Below are 20706 nucleotides of genomic sequence, written 5' to 3' on the forward strand. Positions count from 1 at the left end.
ACCGAATGGTACCCATAATTGACAAATTTGCATTTTTCCGTACAGATTTTCTTGTACGTCGTGCACGTCTCAAACCGCATTATAAACGTACTTTGTGCGGCAAAAACGTACAGGTTGACAGGTATGGAATTACTAGTTGAGCAGATTTTTCCGGGTGAAGGCTCAGAGCAGAAGGGTTCAATTCCATGCAAAATTTGTACGTACCGTACATCTTATGAGGAGCCAGTGCAGGTCAGCTAGTAGTAATGAGTTCAGACTTTCTTGTCCTACTTAAAACCTCGCTGTAGTATTTTTAAAAAAGCATTGTTGAAACACTAAAGATGTCATCCTGAATACTCAAAGCATCTGACCTCCCGTGTGGAAGGACTGAATCTTTCTCCAACAAGCTGCCGTTGCAGTGAGCTGTCTTTTATTTATGAATCACTTGAAGTGGCGCAGACAGCACAGTGGAGCCAGCATGTTTATAGCAGAGCTCAGCCCAGACCCTCAGGACACAACAGATGAGGATCCGCGCACCGTCAAATTTACACTACCGCCACATGCTCTTAACTCAAAGGACACTTTGATTGTCTATCCTTTGACGTGTATGCTCAGCATAACAAATTTAGGCTCGCCTGCTCAGTTTCAGGAGATCTAAGACAAGCGCGTCAATTTGTTGCGTTCAAGTGATTGTTCTTGTCACTGAAATTAAGATTGGTCAAAAAGAATTTTCGTGGGATTAGAAAAGTCGGTTTGTGTCAAGTCTGGATCGAACGTTTCATTTTATTGTTGATTTTTTTTAACTGCAATGCGACAAGTATAATTGCTCTTACAGGTAGTCATTTCGCTGTGATTATGATACTGTGTACCAAAATTCTTATAGTTAATTAGCCGGTCCAAATTGTCTGTCTCTGTGTGCCCTGGGACTGGCTGGCAACCAGTTCAGGGTGTCCCCTGCCCACTGCCCGAAGATATCTGGGATGGGCTCCAGCACCCCCATGACCCTACTGAGGATAAGCGGTGCAGATAATGAATAATGGATAAATTCTTATATCTATCCATAAAGAAGGTACTGTATGCACTCTGGGCGGCACGGCAGCGCATTGGTTAGATCGTGCGTGGCACAGTTCTGAGGTCATGGGTTTAAATCCAGCTACCAGCCTTCCTGTGCGGAGTGTGCTTGCGTGGTTTCCTACGGGCACTTCGGTTCCTCCCACATTCCAGAAACATGCATGTCAGGTTGATTGGTGTGAATAACCTAGTGAGTTGTCGTTCTCTGTGTGCCCTGTAATTGGCTGGCAACCAGTTCAGATAGTTCCCTGCCCACTGCCCGAGGAAGACTGGGATCGGCTCCAGCACCCCCGCGACCCTACTGAGGATAAACGATGCAGATAATGGATGGATGCATGCACTCTAAAAACACTCGGAACAAAAATGGGACCAACCCAATACTTGACTCAATTAAACACGTTTTACTGGGTCGTTTTTCACAAAACAAATGACCAAGCCTGTTTATAATATAAATGTATCAAATTTGAGAGGTGTCATTGTGAACAAATATCGTATTTTTTGTGTGCATTTCCCTTGTACAAAGAAACAAAAACATGACACAGTTTTCCCCCCTGTATATCAACCCAAGTATTGGGCCGGTCCATGTGTTACCCAAATTTAGGTTATTTTTCGGGCCAACTGTTTTTAGATTGTGTGATTTGCTGTTCTAGATGTGAATGATTCTAATTTGTGATTGTCAATATAATTTCTGATTCTATTATTAAACTCTGATGTAGCAAAACAACTACAAAACTTGAAATGCTTACATAATGAATCCTAAGGTATAATTTGACATGTAAAAATAAATACCACATCAATTATTTATAATTGAGCAAATTGATTGAGCTTCACAAATGTAAATCATCAGGAAAATATGTATCTCCCATTAATTTTTTTTTTCCCTTATGCAAAAACAAAGATGAAGGTAGTTTTTTTTAAATAGCAGCAACAAAACACATTATTACCTCAAAGAATTATGATACTGTAAATAGGCAATTATTTTCTGTAATGCAATTAAAATCAAAAATGTCATATATTATGAACTAATTCCAAATCAACTGATATATTTCAAATAATAATGTAATAATAATAATATTACTTATTATGCTTGCAGCCTACTAGTACACTTTCTCATTATATTCTAATATTTTTATATAGATTAATTGAGTTTTTACCAATACGTGCAATATCAAAGAAATAAAGGACTTGTGATATTTTAATTGATATGTTATGAATCCAAAATGCATAACCTTTCTATTTTTAATTAAATTGCAGAAAATGAAGGACTTTATCAAGATATTCTAATTCTCTGAGCCAGTATCATAAAAGCAGGATTTACAAAAAAACACAAAATAAAACAACTATTAATTTGAGAGCGTTTGGGTTTCAAAAGACATATTTGAGCATTATAGATCAACCCTAAGATTTTAATTTGAGCAAACTAACCACTTGTGATGCACACAATGAAACACTCAAATCCAGTCTTATCCTCAATGCAGCTAGTCCGCAGTTTTTATTTTTATATTAGGGAAGTATAAATATAATTAGTACCTGGGAAAAAAACACAAAACATGGGTAGAACAAAGCCTGTATTGGATTAAAACCTCACAACATAAAATAAATGTAACATGGACTTTTACGGTTCAAGCAGTGCTTTCACTGTGCAGCATCAATTCAGTCGTGTGTCCTTTTTTTAAATACTTTATATCAATTTAAGAAAACATTTCCTAGGTGTGCTATTTTAACTCGGTCACCCTGGAGTTTGAAGACTTTTTAATTTCCTGTGTTTGAGAGTAATTGCTCTAGAAAACGGATGGATTTGTACGTCTTCAATACTTAAAACTTGAAAGATGTGCAAGATATTTAATACACCTTTTTACACTTTCATTCCTGATTCTGTTGTCTTCGTGGAGGCGAAAATGAGGAAAGTAAACTACTGCCTCATTGAAAATACTGTCATTTAACTATGCGTAATAAGAGTTCTCTAGCGTCACCATGCGGTTGAGTACGCTAAAAGCAACCTGAGCCCTGCTCCCGCCTTCTTTTGAATTGGATTGGCGTGTTTATTTGTCACTCATACGACGGAAGCGCCAATTGGTCGCCATCTGCGCCATTATCTGTGTGAACCACACGGCCACACTGATTGGCCAAGCGGCAACACCCCCTCTTTATTAATCAGCTATTCAAGTCCCCCCTTCTTCGAGCTTTTCCCATTCTCTGCATGCCTAAAACTCCAAATTAACAACTTTAAAACAATGTCTGTTTTTCGTGAGGTTCCCCAAGCTGACCCTGTCGCCGTTTTCAAACTAACGCAGGACTTTAATAACGACCAGTTTCCACACAAAGTCAACCTCGGGGTCGGGGGTAAGTTGGAGCAAGCTATTTTATGGATATAGTTCTTTTGCAATCCATGTTGTTTTAGTATAGAGAATATTGTTTTTATTTTGTCAAATGTTCACCTAAAACTGGATCATTTTTGTGTGTGATATTTCTATTATGTAGCATTTATATTCCAATGCCCGTTGTGCTTATCAGTGATGCAAACCTGCACCATGATCTCTGACCCTGAATCCGATTCAAGGTCCGAACTCCTTTCCTGTTAGTGAAACAAACACACATTTCAGTCCCGTGCAACCTTTGTCACCTGTAATCAGATTACGAGTAGTAATCCCGGCCTCTTGCTTTGCCAAAGAAAGCGTGTGAGACATGCTGCAGGCACGAGTGCTCAAAAGTGCTTTTGTGTTGTGCTGCTCATGCTCTTACCTGAATCCATTAAGTGCAGGAAGCTGAAGCTTTCTAATCCTTTCATCTTCAACAAGACTGCATGACAGATGGGGAATGGGTGCCATCACATTTGATTTATGATAGCAGAATCAATTATCCGTTCTGTCACTATTTACCACATTTTCCGCACTATAAGGAGTAATGGATTATAAATTGCACCCTGAAGGATTTTATACATTTGACTATAAAGGGTCTTATACAATTGACTACTAATTACATTTAATGCAAAAGATATTCACTGCCTGGGCTGTAGTACAAGGTCAAGGCAGGCTGGTGAAAGATGTTGTTTACAGGAACGGCGGGAACGGGACGTAAGGCTGATAAGATAATCAGCACATACAGAGGCAGAGAGGCCCTGATGACGTAGAATAGCTCAGTGTTGTTTTGAGTGTTCCAGACATCGCGACATCTACGAGAATGTGAAGCCCCACGTTGGGCTTCCTTGGCACGTCCATGGGAGGAGCCGGCACACCATCTTGCGGGGAGACGTGGGCCAATAAGAGGAAAGCTAAAGGACTTGAGAAGAGGGCTTCCCAGAGACTCCAACGACACTAATTCGGCCGTTTTTGATGGAGTACACTTAGTTAAATTGTTAATGAAATTAAATCTCCCCCCATGTGAAAATGTCGGCTTTCTTGTTCATCTTTTCCCTCAAGAAACGAGCGAAATTGTTGGGTGAATGTAGGCTGTGTTTGGTAAATGGAGTCAGATAACTGATTTGAACACTGTGGTAAACGGTAAATTTTGATATTTAATTCCCAACAACCCTTAGAAATAGTCTTATGTCATATATTTTTCACAAGAATAATTGCTCGGTGTTGCCGGGGCCAATAGAAGACTGGATCTGGTTGCTTGAAGTGACAGGAGCTTTAGTACCCAATTTGGCCACCAGAGGGCGTTACACAGCCTACGAAAGCAATTTTTTTTAAAGGGTGCCTTGAGACTAAACCTTGCTTATAACACTAGAGTACAATTTTGTACATTTTCACGAAAATCGGTTCGGCTGTTCGGAGCCTATAAGTCACATACAAACACACACACACAAATTGAGATTTATAGATTAGTTTGGATTAGATAGAAATATACTTAGAGTGCACCAGCCTTTAAAGCGTATGAAATTGAGACTTCAGTAAAAGCTCTTTGGGCTCTTAGTTCACTTACAGCAAATAGTGCAGTGAATAATCCGTCGCAAAACATTCCTTCCAACGGGAATCGAACCTTGTGGCGGTGGGAGTGCCGACAATTTTACCACCAGTGGTACAGTTGACATCTGAAAAGGCATAAGAGCTTATCTTATAATCACACTTTTTACTCATTGTGCCTGTCACGGTTGCCATGGCGCCCAATTGGTCCCACCTGTGTGGCGCTCGTTGACAGATTGGCTTCCCTTCGTTTTAGGCCCAGTGCTCTCACTCTCCCTTTGTCAGTCCGTCAACAAACCCCTGCACCTGCAAGAGGTGGGTTTTGACTTGACGGTTTCCTGCTTGTGTTTCCTGTCCTGTATTGTTCCCATCTATTTTGTCCTGTTCAATATTGATATCCAGTTTCGCTCCCATCTAGTTTGTCCTGTTTAATTTCGATCTCCAGTGTTTGATATCAATCCTGTCTGTCCTGTCCTGTCTTGTCAGGTATGATACCCATCCGTCCGATATCTGCTCGTGCAATTAGTATCGTCGGCCCCTGAGTTCTTGTCATTTCACGCCAGAAGGCTGCCTTACGTCTTCCGCCCAACGATCGCCGAATCACTGGCGTTTGGGTTAACGTGCATGACTGCCCCATTTCCCGTAAAATAAAAGCTTGTGTGAGAAATGTCATGCATTTGGGTTCTCCTCCTGTTCCGGTTCTTGACAGTGCCAGGAACACTGATTTGCATAGTGCATTCTGTTAAGGTTAAGTAGTCTCTCCATGTGCTTAAATAACGTACCTAAAAGAGCTTATATACTATTTTCAAAATTATTGCTGCACAGATGAAGAAAGGGAGAGACTGTTTAACCCATCAGAATGCACTATGCAAATCACAGTTTCTGGCCCTGTCGGTAAAAATTTTGTGATAATGAGAAGCTCTATGTCTTTTCTTATCTCATCTATACCACTGTAGGTCTAGTGGTAAAGTGTCAGCGTCCACAGTGCCACAACCCGGGTTCGAATCTCATTGCATATAATGTACAGGTATTCAAATTCGGGCCAGTGATGATTATCGTTTGATCAATCATTTTTCAAATAGATAGATACTTTATTCATCCCCGCAGGGAAATTCACACTTCCAGCAGCATCCCTGCGCTGGAGCACAAAAAAAAATTCTGGTGGAGTTAAAGAGCCTCATGGCATGAGGAAGAAAAGATCTCCTCAGTCTGTCCGTGGTACAAGACTGTGACAGCAGTCTGTCGCTGAAGCTGCTCTTCTGTCTGGAGATAATGCTGTGTAGTGGATGTGATGAATTGTCATGATTGACCGCAGCTTTTCCAGTGCCCGTCTCTCAGCTACAGTTGTCAGGCTGTCCAGCTCTGTGCCCACAACAGAGCTCGCTTTCCTCACCAGTTTATTGAGACGAGAGGCAAATATGGTAGAAACGCACACTCCTAAATACTGTATGTGTTTCTAATCTTATCCACTCAATTCGGCAGTATATAAGGCGCATTGGAATATAAGGCTCGCTTTCAAATTTCCGAACAGTTTGGGTTTTTTTTGTAGTCTGGAATTTACGGTATTTTCCTTTCATTTTATCTTTCGAAATATGTCTCAACTTGGATTGCAGCGTACCGCACTGACGAAGGCAAGCCGTGGGTGTTGCCAGTCGTGAAAAAAGTGGAAAAGATCATCGCCAACGATGACCATCTCAACCACGAATACCTCCCCATCTTGGGTTTTCCCGATTTCAGATCCTCAGCATCCAAAATCGCCCTGGGAGACGACAGCCCGGCTATCTCGGAGAACAGAGTGCGTAAGATTTTGTTTGCGCGATCGACAGCCGGACGTATTCGCTTTCTGTTCATCCCCTGCTCAGGTGGGAGCCGTCCAGTGTCTCGGCGGCACCGGGGCCCTGAAGATGGGAGCGGAGTTCCTCAGACGTTTCTACAACGGAAACAACAACACCAAGACACCCGTCTACGTGTCAGCGCCAACCTGGGGTAAACCCATTTTTCCTCTAATGCACACGGCATCCGGTATGGATGTGGTCTGCTGCAGTTCACCACAATCATTCGATTTCTTCTTGACAGGAAATCAGTCGTCTAATGGAAATATATACAGCGGAACCTCGGTTCTCGACCATAATCCGTTCCAGAACCCTGTCCGAAAACCGATTTGTTCGATCACCGAAATCATTTTTCCCATTAAAAATAATGTAAATCGTTTTAATCCGTTCCAACACCCTGAATGTTTACCTTGAATGTTTAACGTAAACATAAAGCTAACCCAGGCTAATCGTACGTTTGCGTTATCGTAATCTTCCGTACGAAAGATTACGCTAACATGTGCGTGTAAGAATAAAAAAAAGGATAAAAAAAAGAATTGTCGATAGGATTTCTTACCATTGTGGTGGTCAGCAAAAGGCGCTCGAACACCTCCTTCATGTTTTGCTATTATTTCTTTCTTAAATGCAATAGTTGTGCGCACTACTTTCCTTTATTCACCTGTAGCAACTTTGCTGCTTGCACTGACTTTCTTCGGAGGCATAATTAGGGGCTAAAACATTTCGTACACCTATATTAAAAGCGAAAGCAAAACGAAGTACGTCCGCACGCGATAACAGTTGGTCAGGAAAAGCGCGATCTACACAGCATCGCATCCTAGCGTACGCACTCAGGCATTACCGGCGTTCAAACTCCGATTTTTTTTGACCGAACAGCGAAGCAAGAATTTCTCGAAATTTTTGGTCGGACTCCGATTTGTTCGAACTGAGAGGCGTTCGAAAACCGAGGTTCCACTGTATGTGATATTTCAAAGTAAAGCCCTTTGAGAAACGAGTTACCTGCATCACTTACATTTAGTGGAACTTCAAAAGACATCCAAATGAATGCAAAAGTTACTTGTTTTTAAAAACGAAAACACCAACAGCAAAATTACTTGTTGATCAGAATGGTCCAAATTCAAAGTGCATCCTTGAACAAATAGAATGCTATTGTTTACGAACAACTTAAGCCCCAGTGCCTTATTTTATCATTATTACTTTAAGAAAAGTAACAAACAACTTCTCTTTATAGGGCTTTCAATCGTTTTAAAATTGTGTTTGACATAATTATTATACATCAATAAACTCAATCTTTGTGAGTCTTACTTAAGAACGGTGATCTTTTGGCCAACCTTCCGCACCACCTTGTGGTAATGAGCTGTATTACACTTTCACAATATAGGAATCCCTCGTTATAACACAGTTTACCTTCCACAGTATCGCTGCTTACCTGATTTTCATCATGAACTGTATTCTGCATTCTGATTGGCTAAACAGTCCCCCAAAGAGTAGGTTTTGTTAAATTATAAATTAGATGAATGCTTTCAGGTACAGAATACAGTGCCTTTATTTGTTAAACAAAATCCTGGGCCTTTAAAAATAGTTTGTTCTATGGTTTGAATGTATAATAAAGCGTTTAGTTTTAGGGTTTCTGCTACATGGATTATACTCATGACTGGTTCTCTTAGGAACGTAACCTCTTTGATGAACAATGGTTCACTGTGCATCCAAACTGCCACTCAAAATCAAAGAGACCCCACTGGGTCACCTGAGTATAAATCTTGTGGTAGAACTAGGGCTGCAACTAATGATTATTTTATGAATCGATTTATCAGTCTATAATTTTTTTCAAGGGGCGGCAGTAGCTCAGGAGGTAGAGCGCTCGTCTTGGGATCAAGGGATCCCAGTTCGAATCCCGGCTCGTCCGTGTTACATGTCGAAGTGTCCTTGGGTAAGACACTGAACCCCTAATACCCCCAATAAGCAGGTTAGCGCCTTATATGGCTGCAAGGCTGCTATTGGGAAATGTGGAGCACATTGTAAAGCGCTTTGGGACGTCATTGACTTGAAAAGCGCTATATAAAATGCATATCATTTCATTTCATTTCATTTCATTCAAATAATTGATGTATCGGATTTTTTGTTTCCTTTTTATTCAAATACTGACGTTTTGGACAGATAGAATCCTAGTGTACGAAAAAACAGAATATTCTATCATCTCATCTCATCTCATTAGCCGTACCGCTTATCCTCATTAGGGTCGCGGGGGGGCTGGAGCCCATCCCAGCCATCTCCGGGCAGTGGGCAGGGGACACCCTGAACTGGTTGCCAGCCAATCGCAGGGCAATATCATATAAAACATTAAAAAAATCCGAGTGTTTGTCAAACAGTTTAACTATAAAGTAAAATACTTACAAATGTATGCCATAAGCCTACAAATACGTACGATACTTTTAACATAAAGTGCAAAGATAAAAGAGACACAACATACAAGGGGATTTCGAGTACTTGTGTCTTTCTATTTATCACAACAATAAACATGTGCCCACATGTGCTCCCTTGAGAAGCTGATGTCAAAGTTAAAACTTCAGATTGTAATAAGGTAAAGAACGAAACACACTCTGATTCAGATATTGATGTTGGATAGCACTTCCATGATGAAAGAAGCAAAAACAACCCGAAGAGCCGTTTAGGACCCGAAAGATTCCTTTTATTGAGATTGAGCCGAAGAAGCCGGTTCCCGACAAACTCTACTAACTTTACTCAACTTCGTTCAACTTCGACTCGACTTCAAAATACCGCATTTAGGACACAACGTCAGGGGAACCCGTGTATTTTTACCTTCATGCACTGTAACTTTGACTTAAGTCGCTTCTTAATAAGTAATTTTGAGCCCTGATTTTTGTGCGCTGGCTAGATTTTCTTGTGCGCTGAGAATGTGCGAGCAGTGAGCGCGCAGCTTAGAGGGAACACTGGACACAACATGTCAATATCAGAGGACATTGACACATGTGTGGACTAATCTTATGTCAAAAGTCCAAACACCACACAGTAAGCTCGTTTTATCTCTCTGTTGATTTTAGAGAATCACAACGGCATATTCGCCAATGCTGGTTTCCAAGATGTCCGTCCTTACAAATACTGGGATGCGGAGAAGAGAGGTCTTCATCTTTCTGGTTTCCTTGCCGACTTGGAGGTAAACACCGTGATATAACACACAAAGAAGTTGTTGTACGTTGATGGCAGAAAAGGGCCTCTAGTTTCGCTATAAACTGTGGTACAAGATATAAAACTGTCATTTCTTGTGAAGCATCAACAATAAGTGGGACACAGTCATGAAGTGCAACACACGTTATTGGATATTTTAGACTTTTTTAACAAATAATACTTAATACTTTGTAGCGCCACCTTTTGATGCCTTTAGAGCTGCAAGTCGCTCGGGGTGTGTGTCTATCAGTTTTGCACATCGAAAAACTGATATTTTGGCCCATTCCTCCTTGCAAAACAGCTCGATCACAGTGAGGTTGGATGGAAAGCGTTTGTGAACAGCAGTTTTCAGTTCTTTCCACAGATTCTCAATCGGATTGAGGTCTGGACTTTGACTTGGCCATTCTAACATCGTGATCTGTTTTTTTGGTGAACGATTCCAATGTAGCTTTTGCTTTATGTTTTGGATCATTGTCTTGTTGGAGGACAAATCCCAGTCCCAGTCTCAGGTCTTTTGCGGACTCCATCAGGTTTTCAGCTTGGGAAATCTTCTTGTGTCCAAATCCAGCTTTAAACTTCTCCACAACAGTATCTCGGACCTGCCTGGTGTGTTCCTCGTTCATCACGATGCTCTCTGCGCTTTCAACAGACCTGTGAGACGATCACAGTGCAGGTGCATTTATACAGAGACTTGATTACACACAGGTGGATTCCATTTATCATCGTTGGTCATTTAGATCAACATTGAATCATTCAGAGATCCTCACTGAACTTCTGGTCAGAGTTTGCTGCACTGAAAGTAAAAGGGCTGAATAATTTTGCACACCCGCTTTTTTGTTTTTTATTTGTTAAAAAAAGTTTAAAATATCCAATATAGTGTGTTCCGCTTCATGATTGTGTCCCACTTATTGTTGATGCTTCACAATAAATTACAGTTTTACAGTGGAACCTCGCTAGTTCGCGGTTCAACTTTTGCGGGTTCAGAGCTTCGCGGGTATAAAAAATATACCTTACCTTCTCAATAAAAGCATTTATTGACTTGACGCCATTGAGTGCGAGCTTATGTCAACTGAGGACACGGTGTGGACACTCTTATTGTGAAGGGGAGGGGGAGGCCCTGACACAATGCTTAGTCATTGCCGCTTCGCTCACCCCCCCTCCTTTAACTCCTCCCACCTCACCCCCTTCTTATGTGGCGCTCAGTTTATCAAGGAGGGAACTCGGTGATGCGACGTAAGTATATTCTCTTCTGTCACATTTCATCTCAAGTCTGACTTTATTATATCAAAAGCGAGCGGTTGTTTGTACTACCTAAACACGGCTAATTGGGTGTGGTTTCGTGTATTTGTTGTAAAAGCCATTCGATGCCGCCAGCTAAAGTATGTTGTTATTGTCAGAAGGTAGCTCTTTCACTTTCATTAAAATGAACACAGACCATTTTTTTAAACTGTTGTTTCCCAAAACGCTTCACAAACACTCATCAAATATCACATTTTCACTGTTTTTATTTTCAATATGTAACAGGTAGTGTTAACAAGCGAAATAAACTGTGATTGCTGCATGTGGTTGAGAGAGGTTAATACAATCATACTGAATGGTTCGTAGTGGTTTCGCCGCAGTCCTATTAAGTACTGGTATGTTGAGACAAAAGACAAAAGACCACCCCCCTGGAAAAGTACCAACACCTTTAAACAAAGACAGAGAGACTAAAAGAAGGCCAAAAGGAACATCAAACTAATAAGAAATGCACCTTGAGCAAATACGTTTAAGCCTACTTTACAATGATAGTAAACACAACCTAGTAATAAATCCTAACAACATAGTAAGAACATGATAATTTATTATTTTTGAAAAGGATATCACACTGGTACATACAACATATTTTACAGTTTTTTTTTTTTTTTTACATGAATTTCACTCTCTCTCTCTCTCTACCTGTATTCTATATGGTGTACTGTATAGAGGGGGGGTATACTGTATACCTGTATACGTTTTTTTAAGCATTTTTGAAGGGGCGCCGCTACTTTTCAGTTTTTGCGGGTGGTCTTGGTCCCCATTAACCGCGAAAACCGAGGGATTACTGTATATCTTTATGTTTGAACTCTGGAATGTGGCAAAAGGCCACAAAGTTCAAGGGGGCCAAATAATTTAGCAAGCCACTGTAATAGGAAGTGACACGTTAAACTGATTGATATGTACGCATTTGTTGCAGAGACTACTGTTCATGACACCGAAATTAGGCTAACTTGTAAAAGCATCTTGAATTTGCTTTGTTATCTTGTGTCATTTTCTATTTATTTTCTTCTTTTGTTCCATCTAGCAACCAGCATTATAATCGCTCGATTTAGATAGATAAATAGATAGATATATACTTTATTCATCCCCGCAGGGAAATTCACACTTCCAGCAGTCTACCCCGTTGTTTATTAACAGATTAACATGATGCCCTAGAGGTGCTTGTAGCGGAGTGGATGACGTCACGCTAGTCCAAAAGTTCGACTTCCCTGCGGCAGATGGAAATCTTTTCTTTGTGAAAATCCAGGGATACACCACCTCGTGTTAGCAAGTCCGCCTCCCCTCCGATTCCCCCCGGCTTTCGTGTCTCTGTATAGCGGCATTGAAGCCGGATAGCTCCGGGTGGCTACACGTTAGCGTCCGGAATGCTAAACGTGAGCCACGTTTCCGCAAAACACAGCAACTGCGCTCCCTGTGCGCTTCGATGTTTTCCACCAGCACTCGATGATCTTATTTGGTCGTGAGTTTGCATTTACCATGATTACGGATGGTACCGAAGACTTATAACGCCGCTAGCCGCTTCGCTAGCTCCGGTTTTTCCTTCACGATAGGCCCCTTCATCACGCCGGCACGAGAATTCTTCAGGGCAAGGAGTTGATTCCTTGAATAGACGCATTTTTGTGCGCTAAAACCCATGTCCATAGGATAGAAGTAATCCATAGTGTAGTTGTCAAAACGGGAAGAAAAACACCGAAGATAGGAGCAGACAATAAAACAATAAATCACAAAAAGTGAGAGATAACAGGGCAGCTGCTGGAAAAGGCAGCCGCTCGTGGCGGCGCCGCTTTAATCATGTGATTTTGTTTAAGCCAATCAAATATGTTCCATGTATTCATGTGATCTTGTTTAGAGCTGCCCAGAAGGTTCCATCTTCGTCTTGCATGCTTGCGCCCATAATCCAACTGGCACAGATCCCACACAGGAGCAGTGGAAGCAGATCGCTCAAGTTATGATGGTACCAAAACTCTTGTCCTCTCAGTCTGCGTCAGTGTTTTTTTATGTTTTGGATTGTATTGATAATGTCTTTCATGCTCTCTGGCAGAGAAGAAAGCTTTTTGTGTTCTTTGATTCGGCCTATCAAGGATTTGCGTCGGGCAACCTGGACAAAGATGCCTGGGCCGTCCGATACTTTGTGTCTTTGGGATTTGAGATGTTCTGTGCACAGTCGTTCTCCAAGAACTTTGGCCTTTATAGTAAGTAATGCGTATACTTCAGGATATATGCCGCTTGTGTCCTTTTTTTATTTGTTTAGTGTTATCAGATAAAGACAAGAAATGAAAATGAAATGATCTGCATTTATATAGCGCTTTTCAAGTCAATGACTTCCCAAAGCGCTTTACAATGGGCTCCACATTTCCCAATAGCAGCCTTGTATTGCAGCCATGTAAGACACTAACCTGCTTATTGGGGGTATTAGGGGTTCAGTGTCTTACCCAAGGACACTTCGACATGTAACACGGACAAGCCGGGATTCGAACTGGGATCCATTGATCCAAAGACGAGCGCTCTACTTCCTGAGCTACTTTTATTGAAATCACAAGACATGGAAAATTACTGGTATGTTGAGACAAAAGACAAAAGACCCCCCCGCCGGAAAAGTACCCACACCTTTAAACAAAGACAGGGAGACTAAAAGACGGCCAAAAGGAACATCGGCCTGATTAGAAATACACACCTTGAGCAAATATGTTTAAGCCTACTTTACAATGACAGTAAAAACAACCTAGTAATAAATAGTAACAACATAGTAAGAACATGATAATTTATTATTTTAGAAAAGGCTATCACACTGGTAGCATCCATGCTAATGGGTAACCAAAAAGGTTGGTGGCCCGTACTTTAAACGTTGACACTCAGTAATTGCAACTCAAAGAAAAACAATATTTGTGTTTTTTTCCTTAATATAAATATTGTAAAAATCCACTTAATACAGTACTGCTTACAGTTCTCTTTCAGCTTTCCCTTGCCACATACTGTATAAGCTGAATATGCAACTACTAATATATAACACTGAAATCTGGAGACCAAATATATACAAGGGGCAGAGATATGCATAGGCACCCAAGCCACCCAATGGCCTACATTTCATCAAAGGGATTACATCTCATTGTATTGTGATCTATGTGTTTTATTGCCCTTATTTTCTAATAATAATCGATCTCAGGAGAAGTAGTTATAAGGAAAAGTGGGAAACAGTGTCAGCAACGATTAATATAAGTATCATTGTTGGGTTTGTGTTTCATTGCTGTTTTGGGTATGAAGTTCTTTTAATATGTGGCTATTTTAAAATACGTGATGTAAGTTTGTATGCGAGTATTTGCGGTATTTGTTTCGCACCACTTATAATAAAATTAAATCATAAAATTAAATCATAACTCTTTTTTAAAGTAACCATACCCAACCCTGCGTTTTGGGGTCTAAGTAGCAGACCACTGACATGTGGGAGAGCTATAATTCGGCTAACGGTAGAAGAAAATTCAGGCAAAGACTTGTTTAGTTTTTAAACAACTGCAGCTGTAGGATCAAGTCCTACAAAGGTATATGGTAAAAAAGAAAAAGAAAAAAAATGTGTATATATATGTATATATATATATATATATATATATATATATATATATATATATATATATATATATATATATATATAATTTTTTTTTTGTTTTGTTTTTTTTTATATATAATCACACAGCTTAAACTCAAATTGTTAGCCCCAAAGAGTCACGGAAATGACATTTTACATCCTCGACTCCCTGAATGCAACCCAGAAACTCTGCCATAAATAACTATTAATTAATCCCAAGGGATATTCATCTCAGATCTCACGTTCCTTGTTCCCATCAGACGAACGCGTGGGGAACTTGACCGTGGTGGCTCGAGATGCAGATAACCTGAAGAGAGTTCTTTCCCAAATGGAGAAAATCGTGCGCACCACCTGGTCCAACCCTCCCACCCAAGGATCTCGCATCGTCGCCGTCACCCTGAACTCCCCTGAGCTCTTCTCCGAATGGTCGGTAGTCAGAGATCCAAATCTAGTGCGAGAGGTTAAACGCCACATTCGATTCGTTAAAGGAAAGAAAATGTGAAGACGATGGCGGACAGGGTGTTGCTGATGAGGGCCCAGCTTAAAGCCAAGCTACAGGCTCTGGGGACACCTGGAACCTGGGACCACATCACTGAGCAAATTGGCATGTTCAGTTTCACCGGACTTAACCGTGAGTACCTTTTGGAATTGTTATAAAGACACTGTTCTACTTATCCGGACGATTGTTCGTAAGTTGAATTTGTTTGTAAGTTGCCTCAGTGCTATGTTTTGTATGTTTATGGTTTATATAAATATGTTTAAGGGTTGTATAACGCAGGGTTGGGTAGGGTTACTTTAACTGGATTACTTTCAATGACTTTTGGATGACTCCAATACCAAATATGCTAATAAAAGACAAAAGAAACTAAATATGAATAAAATGATGACTCACAACACATGGTAAGCCTTCTCTCCTAGCTTTGATCTCTTTGATCTCTGGCAAAAGTAACATGAAATGCGACAGAAACAACGTGAAAATAAACAACTCTCAGAGAAGCACAAGAGAAAAACAATCTGCAGGTTGAAATATGTCAACTTGATGGTACCAAAGCCAGGTGCCTCTTACAGTAATTCATTGACTTGTAAAATTAGGTTTTGTATCTCTTTCCAAAGCGGCTTTAATTTAGTTGAAAGTGGAAGTTTTAAACGCATAATGAAACTTGTCTTTTATTTTGTGATCTAACGAATGGTTTTTTTTACCCCCCCAAAAAAGCAAATATTTAGTGCCTTACCTGTCAGGTAATTATGACTCACAACACGTGGTAAGCTTTCTCTCCTGGCTTTGATCTCTTTGATCTCCGGCAAAACTAACATAAAATGCGACAGAAACAAAATGAAAATAAATCCAAACAGCTTGCCAACATCATTTTTGCCCTTCCATGTGTTCCGTTACTCCCCGATTCTGCACAAAATTTAGTAATTTCATTCATATTTAGTTTATTTTGTCTTTTATTAGCATATTTGGTATTGGAGTAATACAAAAGTAAGTGAAAGTAATCAAGTTAAAGTAACCCTACCCAACCCTGTTATAAGTAACCTGTATTGTTTTGTACTAAAAAAAGAAACATTTCTTAAACTAATATGCTAAACTTAATAAAGTTAAGTTTAACTTACATTTGGAAGATGTGCTTCAAGAGTAAAAAGTGCACGAAAAAAAGCGATCCAACCGTTTTCTCAACCGCATCAAGCTTTCTTATTCCACTTTCGTTTCAAAGAAACGGCTCGCCTCTTGTTTACACTTTACACCAACCTTGTTGGATGGATGCACGAGATATTGAACTATAAGAATGTAAGAGTTCTGAGCGCGCTGGAGATACAGTATAGAATGTTTACACACTGTTGGGAACTAAACATCAAAATGTACCGTTTACCATATTGTTCGAATTAGTTATCTGACTCCATTAACCAAACACAATCTACATTCACCCAACAATTTATGCGCGCTCGTTTCTTGAGGGAAAAATGAACAGGAAAGTCGACATTTGCACACGAAGGCTGATTTATTTTCCATAACAATTTAACTAAGTGTACTCCATCTAAGACGGCCGAAGTGACGTTGGAGTCTGTGTGAAGCATTTTTCTAAAGTCCTTTAGCTTTCTCCTATTGGCCATCTTCTCCCCGCATAATGGTGTGCCGGCTCCTCCCATGGGCGTGCCAAGGAATTGTTTGCGCGCCTTGATGTCTCGTTTCCCAAAACAACGCCTGCGTCAACAACGTCTGGATGTGATGATGTGCTATCAGCAGCAACAACATCTTCCACCAGCCTGCCCTGACCTTGTACATTGAACTAGTGCACAGTATTGCATTAAACAGAATAATTTGTAGTCAATCGTATAAAATCCTTTATAGTCAAATGTATAAAATCCTTCAACACAAACTAGGAGGAGAAAGCCGGATTTATTTTCCGCGGTGGATGATGGGTGAGCTCTCACAGCGCCACACACCGGTAGTGGCGGAAAGAAGCACTACAGTGCTGTCCTGTACTCGGAGAAAGGTGCAGAATACTAAATTTAACTTACAGCAATATCCAGATAATTTTCGCCATCCCGAAATTTTTTTTTTCGTATCTACCGTTTTTCGTAAGTTGAATAGTCGTAAGTAGGGGAACGTCTGTTTTATGTCTGTAGTGTTTTTGTAGTATTTCCATGGTAGTTTTTTGTTGTATTTCTGTAGTATTTTTTGTAGAAATTCAGGAGTATAATTGTAGTATTTCCATCATATATTTTTTGTTGTATAATTGTAGTATTTTTGTAGTATTATTGTAGTTTTATGTCTGTAGTGTTTTTGCAGTATTTCGATGGTAGTATTTTTTTTGTATTTCTGTAGAATTGTTTTGTAGAATTTCAGTAGTATAATTGTAGTATTTCCATCATATATTTTTCGTTGTATATTTGTTGTATTTTTGTAGTATTACTGTAGTTTTATGTCTGTAGTGTTTCTGCAGTATTTCCATAGTAGTATTTTTGTTGTATTTCTGTAGTAATATTCTGGGATTTTCATCGTACAATTTCTATTGTATATTTTTAGTATTTTTGTAGTATTAGTGTAAATTTATCAATGTATTTTTTGTAGTATTCCCACAGTATAATATTGTGGGATTACTGTAGTTGTATTCCTGTAGTATTTTTGTAGTATTTCCATCAGATATTTTTTGTTGTATATTTAGTAGTATTACTGTAGTATTACTGTAGTTGTATGTCTGTAGTGTTTTTGCAGTATTTCCATGGTATTATTTTTGTTGTATTTCTGTAGTTTAATGGTTGGATTTTCATCGTACAATTTCTATTGTATATTTTTAGAATTTTTGTAATATTACTGTAAATTTATCAATGTATTTTTTGTAGTATTCCCACAGTATAATATTGTGGGATTACTGTAGTTGTGTTTTTGCATTATTTCTGTCCCAACATGTCTATAGTAGTATTTCTGTAGTAATATTTCTCTAGTGTTTTTGCATTATAGTTTTACTGTAGAAAACTTTTAGTTTTACGGTATTTATGTAGAACTATATCTGAAATTTTTCCCAATTAGTCTTTTAGTCATATTTCTTTAGACATTTTGTAGTATTTCTGGGGTGCTCTGTAGTGGTACTTCTGTCTTATAGTATACCTGTAGTAGCATTTATGTATTGTTTCTATTTTCTTTTTTCCTGTTAAAGCAAAGTAATATTTAAAGTCCGTTTTTCGGCATTAAATTTGATATTTAGTTTTGTAGTAATTTTACGCGGACACTCAAAGGGATAATGGGAAGGAATTTGGCACCAAAAAGCATGTCTTTGTTCGTAGTACTTTATTTACTATTTTCATGATATTTTGACCAGTTTCGTTCGGAGGGACGGAGGAAAAAGCTTAGCAGGCCGTACGTGGCCCGCGAACTGTGGTTTTCCCACCCCTGGCTGAGCTAGTCTTTGTGGTTTGCTTACTTCTCACAGCGAGGCAAGTGGAATACATGGTGAAGGAGAAACACGTTTACCTGATGGCCAGCGGACGCATCAACATGTGCGGATTGACCAGCAAGAACATCAACTACGTGGCCGAATCCATCCATGATGCCGTCACTAAGGTCCAGTAGATGAGGTTCACCAATAAATTTACTGACTAGGAGTACTTTACGTGCGGTAAAACCCGAATGAGAAATGGATCATGAAGAACTGTCTTTTTAACATAGTTGATGATGGACTATTTCTTAAAATCCGAATTAGAAGAATTTACTACATAAGGGGGAAAGGTTCCCCTGCTTTGAGGTGTATTCAATATGTGTGTTACTACTAATTTATTATGTAATTTCTTATAGTGCTCCTGGGAGACTGTATGGGGTTCCTAGTGTTACGCTTTGATTCTTTTGAAATTCCATAAAAATCACTTTAGATTGAATTAGGGGGCATTAACAATGTCTGAAATAACGTCTGCCCGGATGCCCGGGGCGTGCAACTTACAAAACGTCTCCTCCCAGGTGGCCGACAACTTATTCTAGGAAAAAAAAAAAAAAAAAAAAAAAAATTTTTTTCAAAATCAAACGTTTGCTTTATTCCGATTTTGAAATCGTCGTTTGGTTTGGAAATTTCAGAATTTTGCTTCGTTTGGCAATTTGCATACTCGGCAGGCAATCAGAAGCCTGCATCAAACAACTTCCTGCTTCCGGACATTTCCTGGCGTTATAAGGTCGCGCATTTGCATATCATTTTCCAAAGTAGACGCAAAGAGAACACAAGAAAAATGGAAAAGTGGTTAGGAATCAAGCCAAAACCTCAGCCCCAGAAGAAAGATTCAAAAGAAGCATACAAAATTGATGACGCTACAAAATGTAAACGTACATTAAAAGCCTCGTGGAAAGAGGAGATGAGTAAATACAGGTACATACTGATGGCAGTTGGAAAACAGCCATGTCATATACATGCAATGAATGTTATAAGTAAATTTATAATAAACTTAATTTTAAAGTGATGTTCTGTTATATATTCTGATTATCAATCCTTAATACTTTGCAACAATGTTTTGGTTTTTTTCGATTAGTCATCTTATTGCGTTTCAAGTTGTGAAAAATGGGGCAGGCAACTTTTCAAAGTTGTCTGCCCTGGTGTCCGCTAACTTTTTCAGACACTGGCATTAATGATTATTTTGGGGCAGTAATGCACCATAATGATTGGTGCCAACCGCCGTTAAACTTGAAGAAGAAGAATGTTATTTTTTGTTTTTGTTTTTAAATCCAAACGGGAACGTTTTCTAGGGGAGCTTTTAACACAATCACAAACTTCCGTAGCTTTATTCTGTCTAGTCTTAGTCTAGTGTACATGAGCTTTGAATGTAGTGGAAAAAAACGTGGAATAAATGCATTCAAATCACAATTGTGTCTTTGTTGTTGTTGTTACCTAGGTCAGTTTTAATAAACGGTTACAGTAGATCCTTGAAAAGTCTTAAAAGGCATTGAAATCATTATTCTAAAAATAAGGCCTAGATTGGCATCAAAACGTCTTGAATCCAATTTTCAAAAAGTCTTAAAAATGTGAACACGTTAATAAGATTATTTGTTCGAATGAAAAATATTTAGTAAAAAAGTAATTTATTATGCATCATGAAAAAAAAATATAGAAAGAATATAACAATAAAAATGCTTCATGAGTGTAGCAAAACAGTTCTTTGGTATTAGTAGTTATATGCCAGTTTTGACGAAGGATCAATGATGTACTGAAACTGTCACGACCAGAACAGAAGTAGGACCCAGATGCGTAACGTTACTCACAAGTTTATTGAAATATAGAGGAATCTCAGCGCCAGCGATCCGGTGCTTGCTGGACGCGGGAAGCAAGTCGCTCACGGGATCGGAACGTGTTCCGAATGCGGAAGGGGATCTTCCGAAGCG

The 20706-nt window shown here is 39.4% G+C and overlaps 1 protein-coding gene across 1 annotated transcript; it reads left to right on the top strand.

The window, feature by feature from the left end:
• The first annotated feature begins 3194 nt into the window (after window positions 1-3194).
• On the top strand, window positions 3195-20191 carry got1 (glutamic-oxaloacetic transaminase 1, soluble). The gene is made up of 9 exons (XM_088351932.1): window positions 3195-3393; window positions 6569-6750; window positions 6818-6941; window positions 9847-9959; window positions 13116-13220; window positions 13308-13458; window positions 15107-15272; window positions 15335-15477; window positions 18779-20191. Exons 1-9 carry the CDS (start codon window positions 3285-3287, stop codon window positions 18916-18918), a joined length of 1233 nt encoding a protein of 410 aa, XP_088208058.1. The 5' UTR covers window positions 3195-3284; the 3' UTR covers window positions 18919-20191.
• The last annotated feature ends 515 nt before the right edge of the window (window positions 20192-20706 follow it).

This window comes from Urocampus carinirostris, chromosome 13 (assembly GCF_059441175.1).
Source record: "Urocampus carinirostris isolate Australia breed hairy pipefish chromosome 13, RoL_Ucar_1.0, whole genome shotgun sequence".
NCBI classification, from domain to species: Eukaryota; Metazoa; Chordata; class Actinopteri; order Syngnathiformes; family Syngnathidae; genus Urocampus; species Urocampus carinirostris.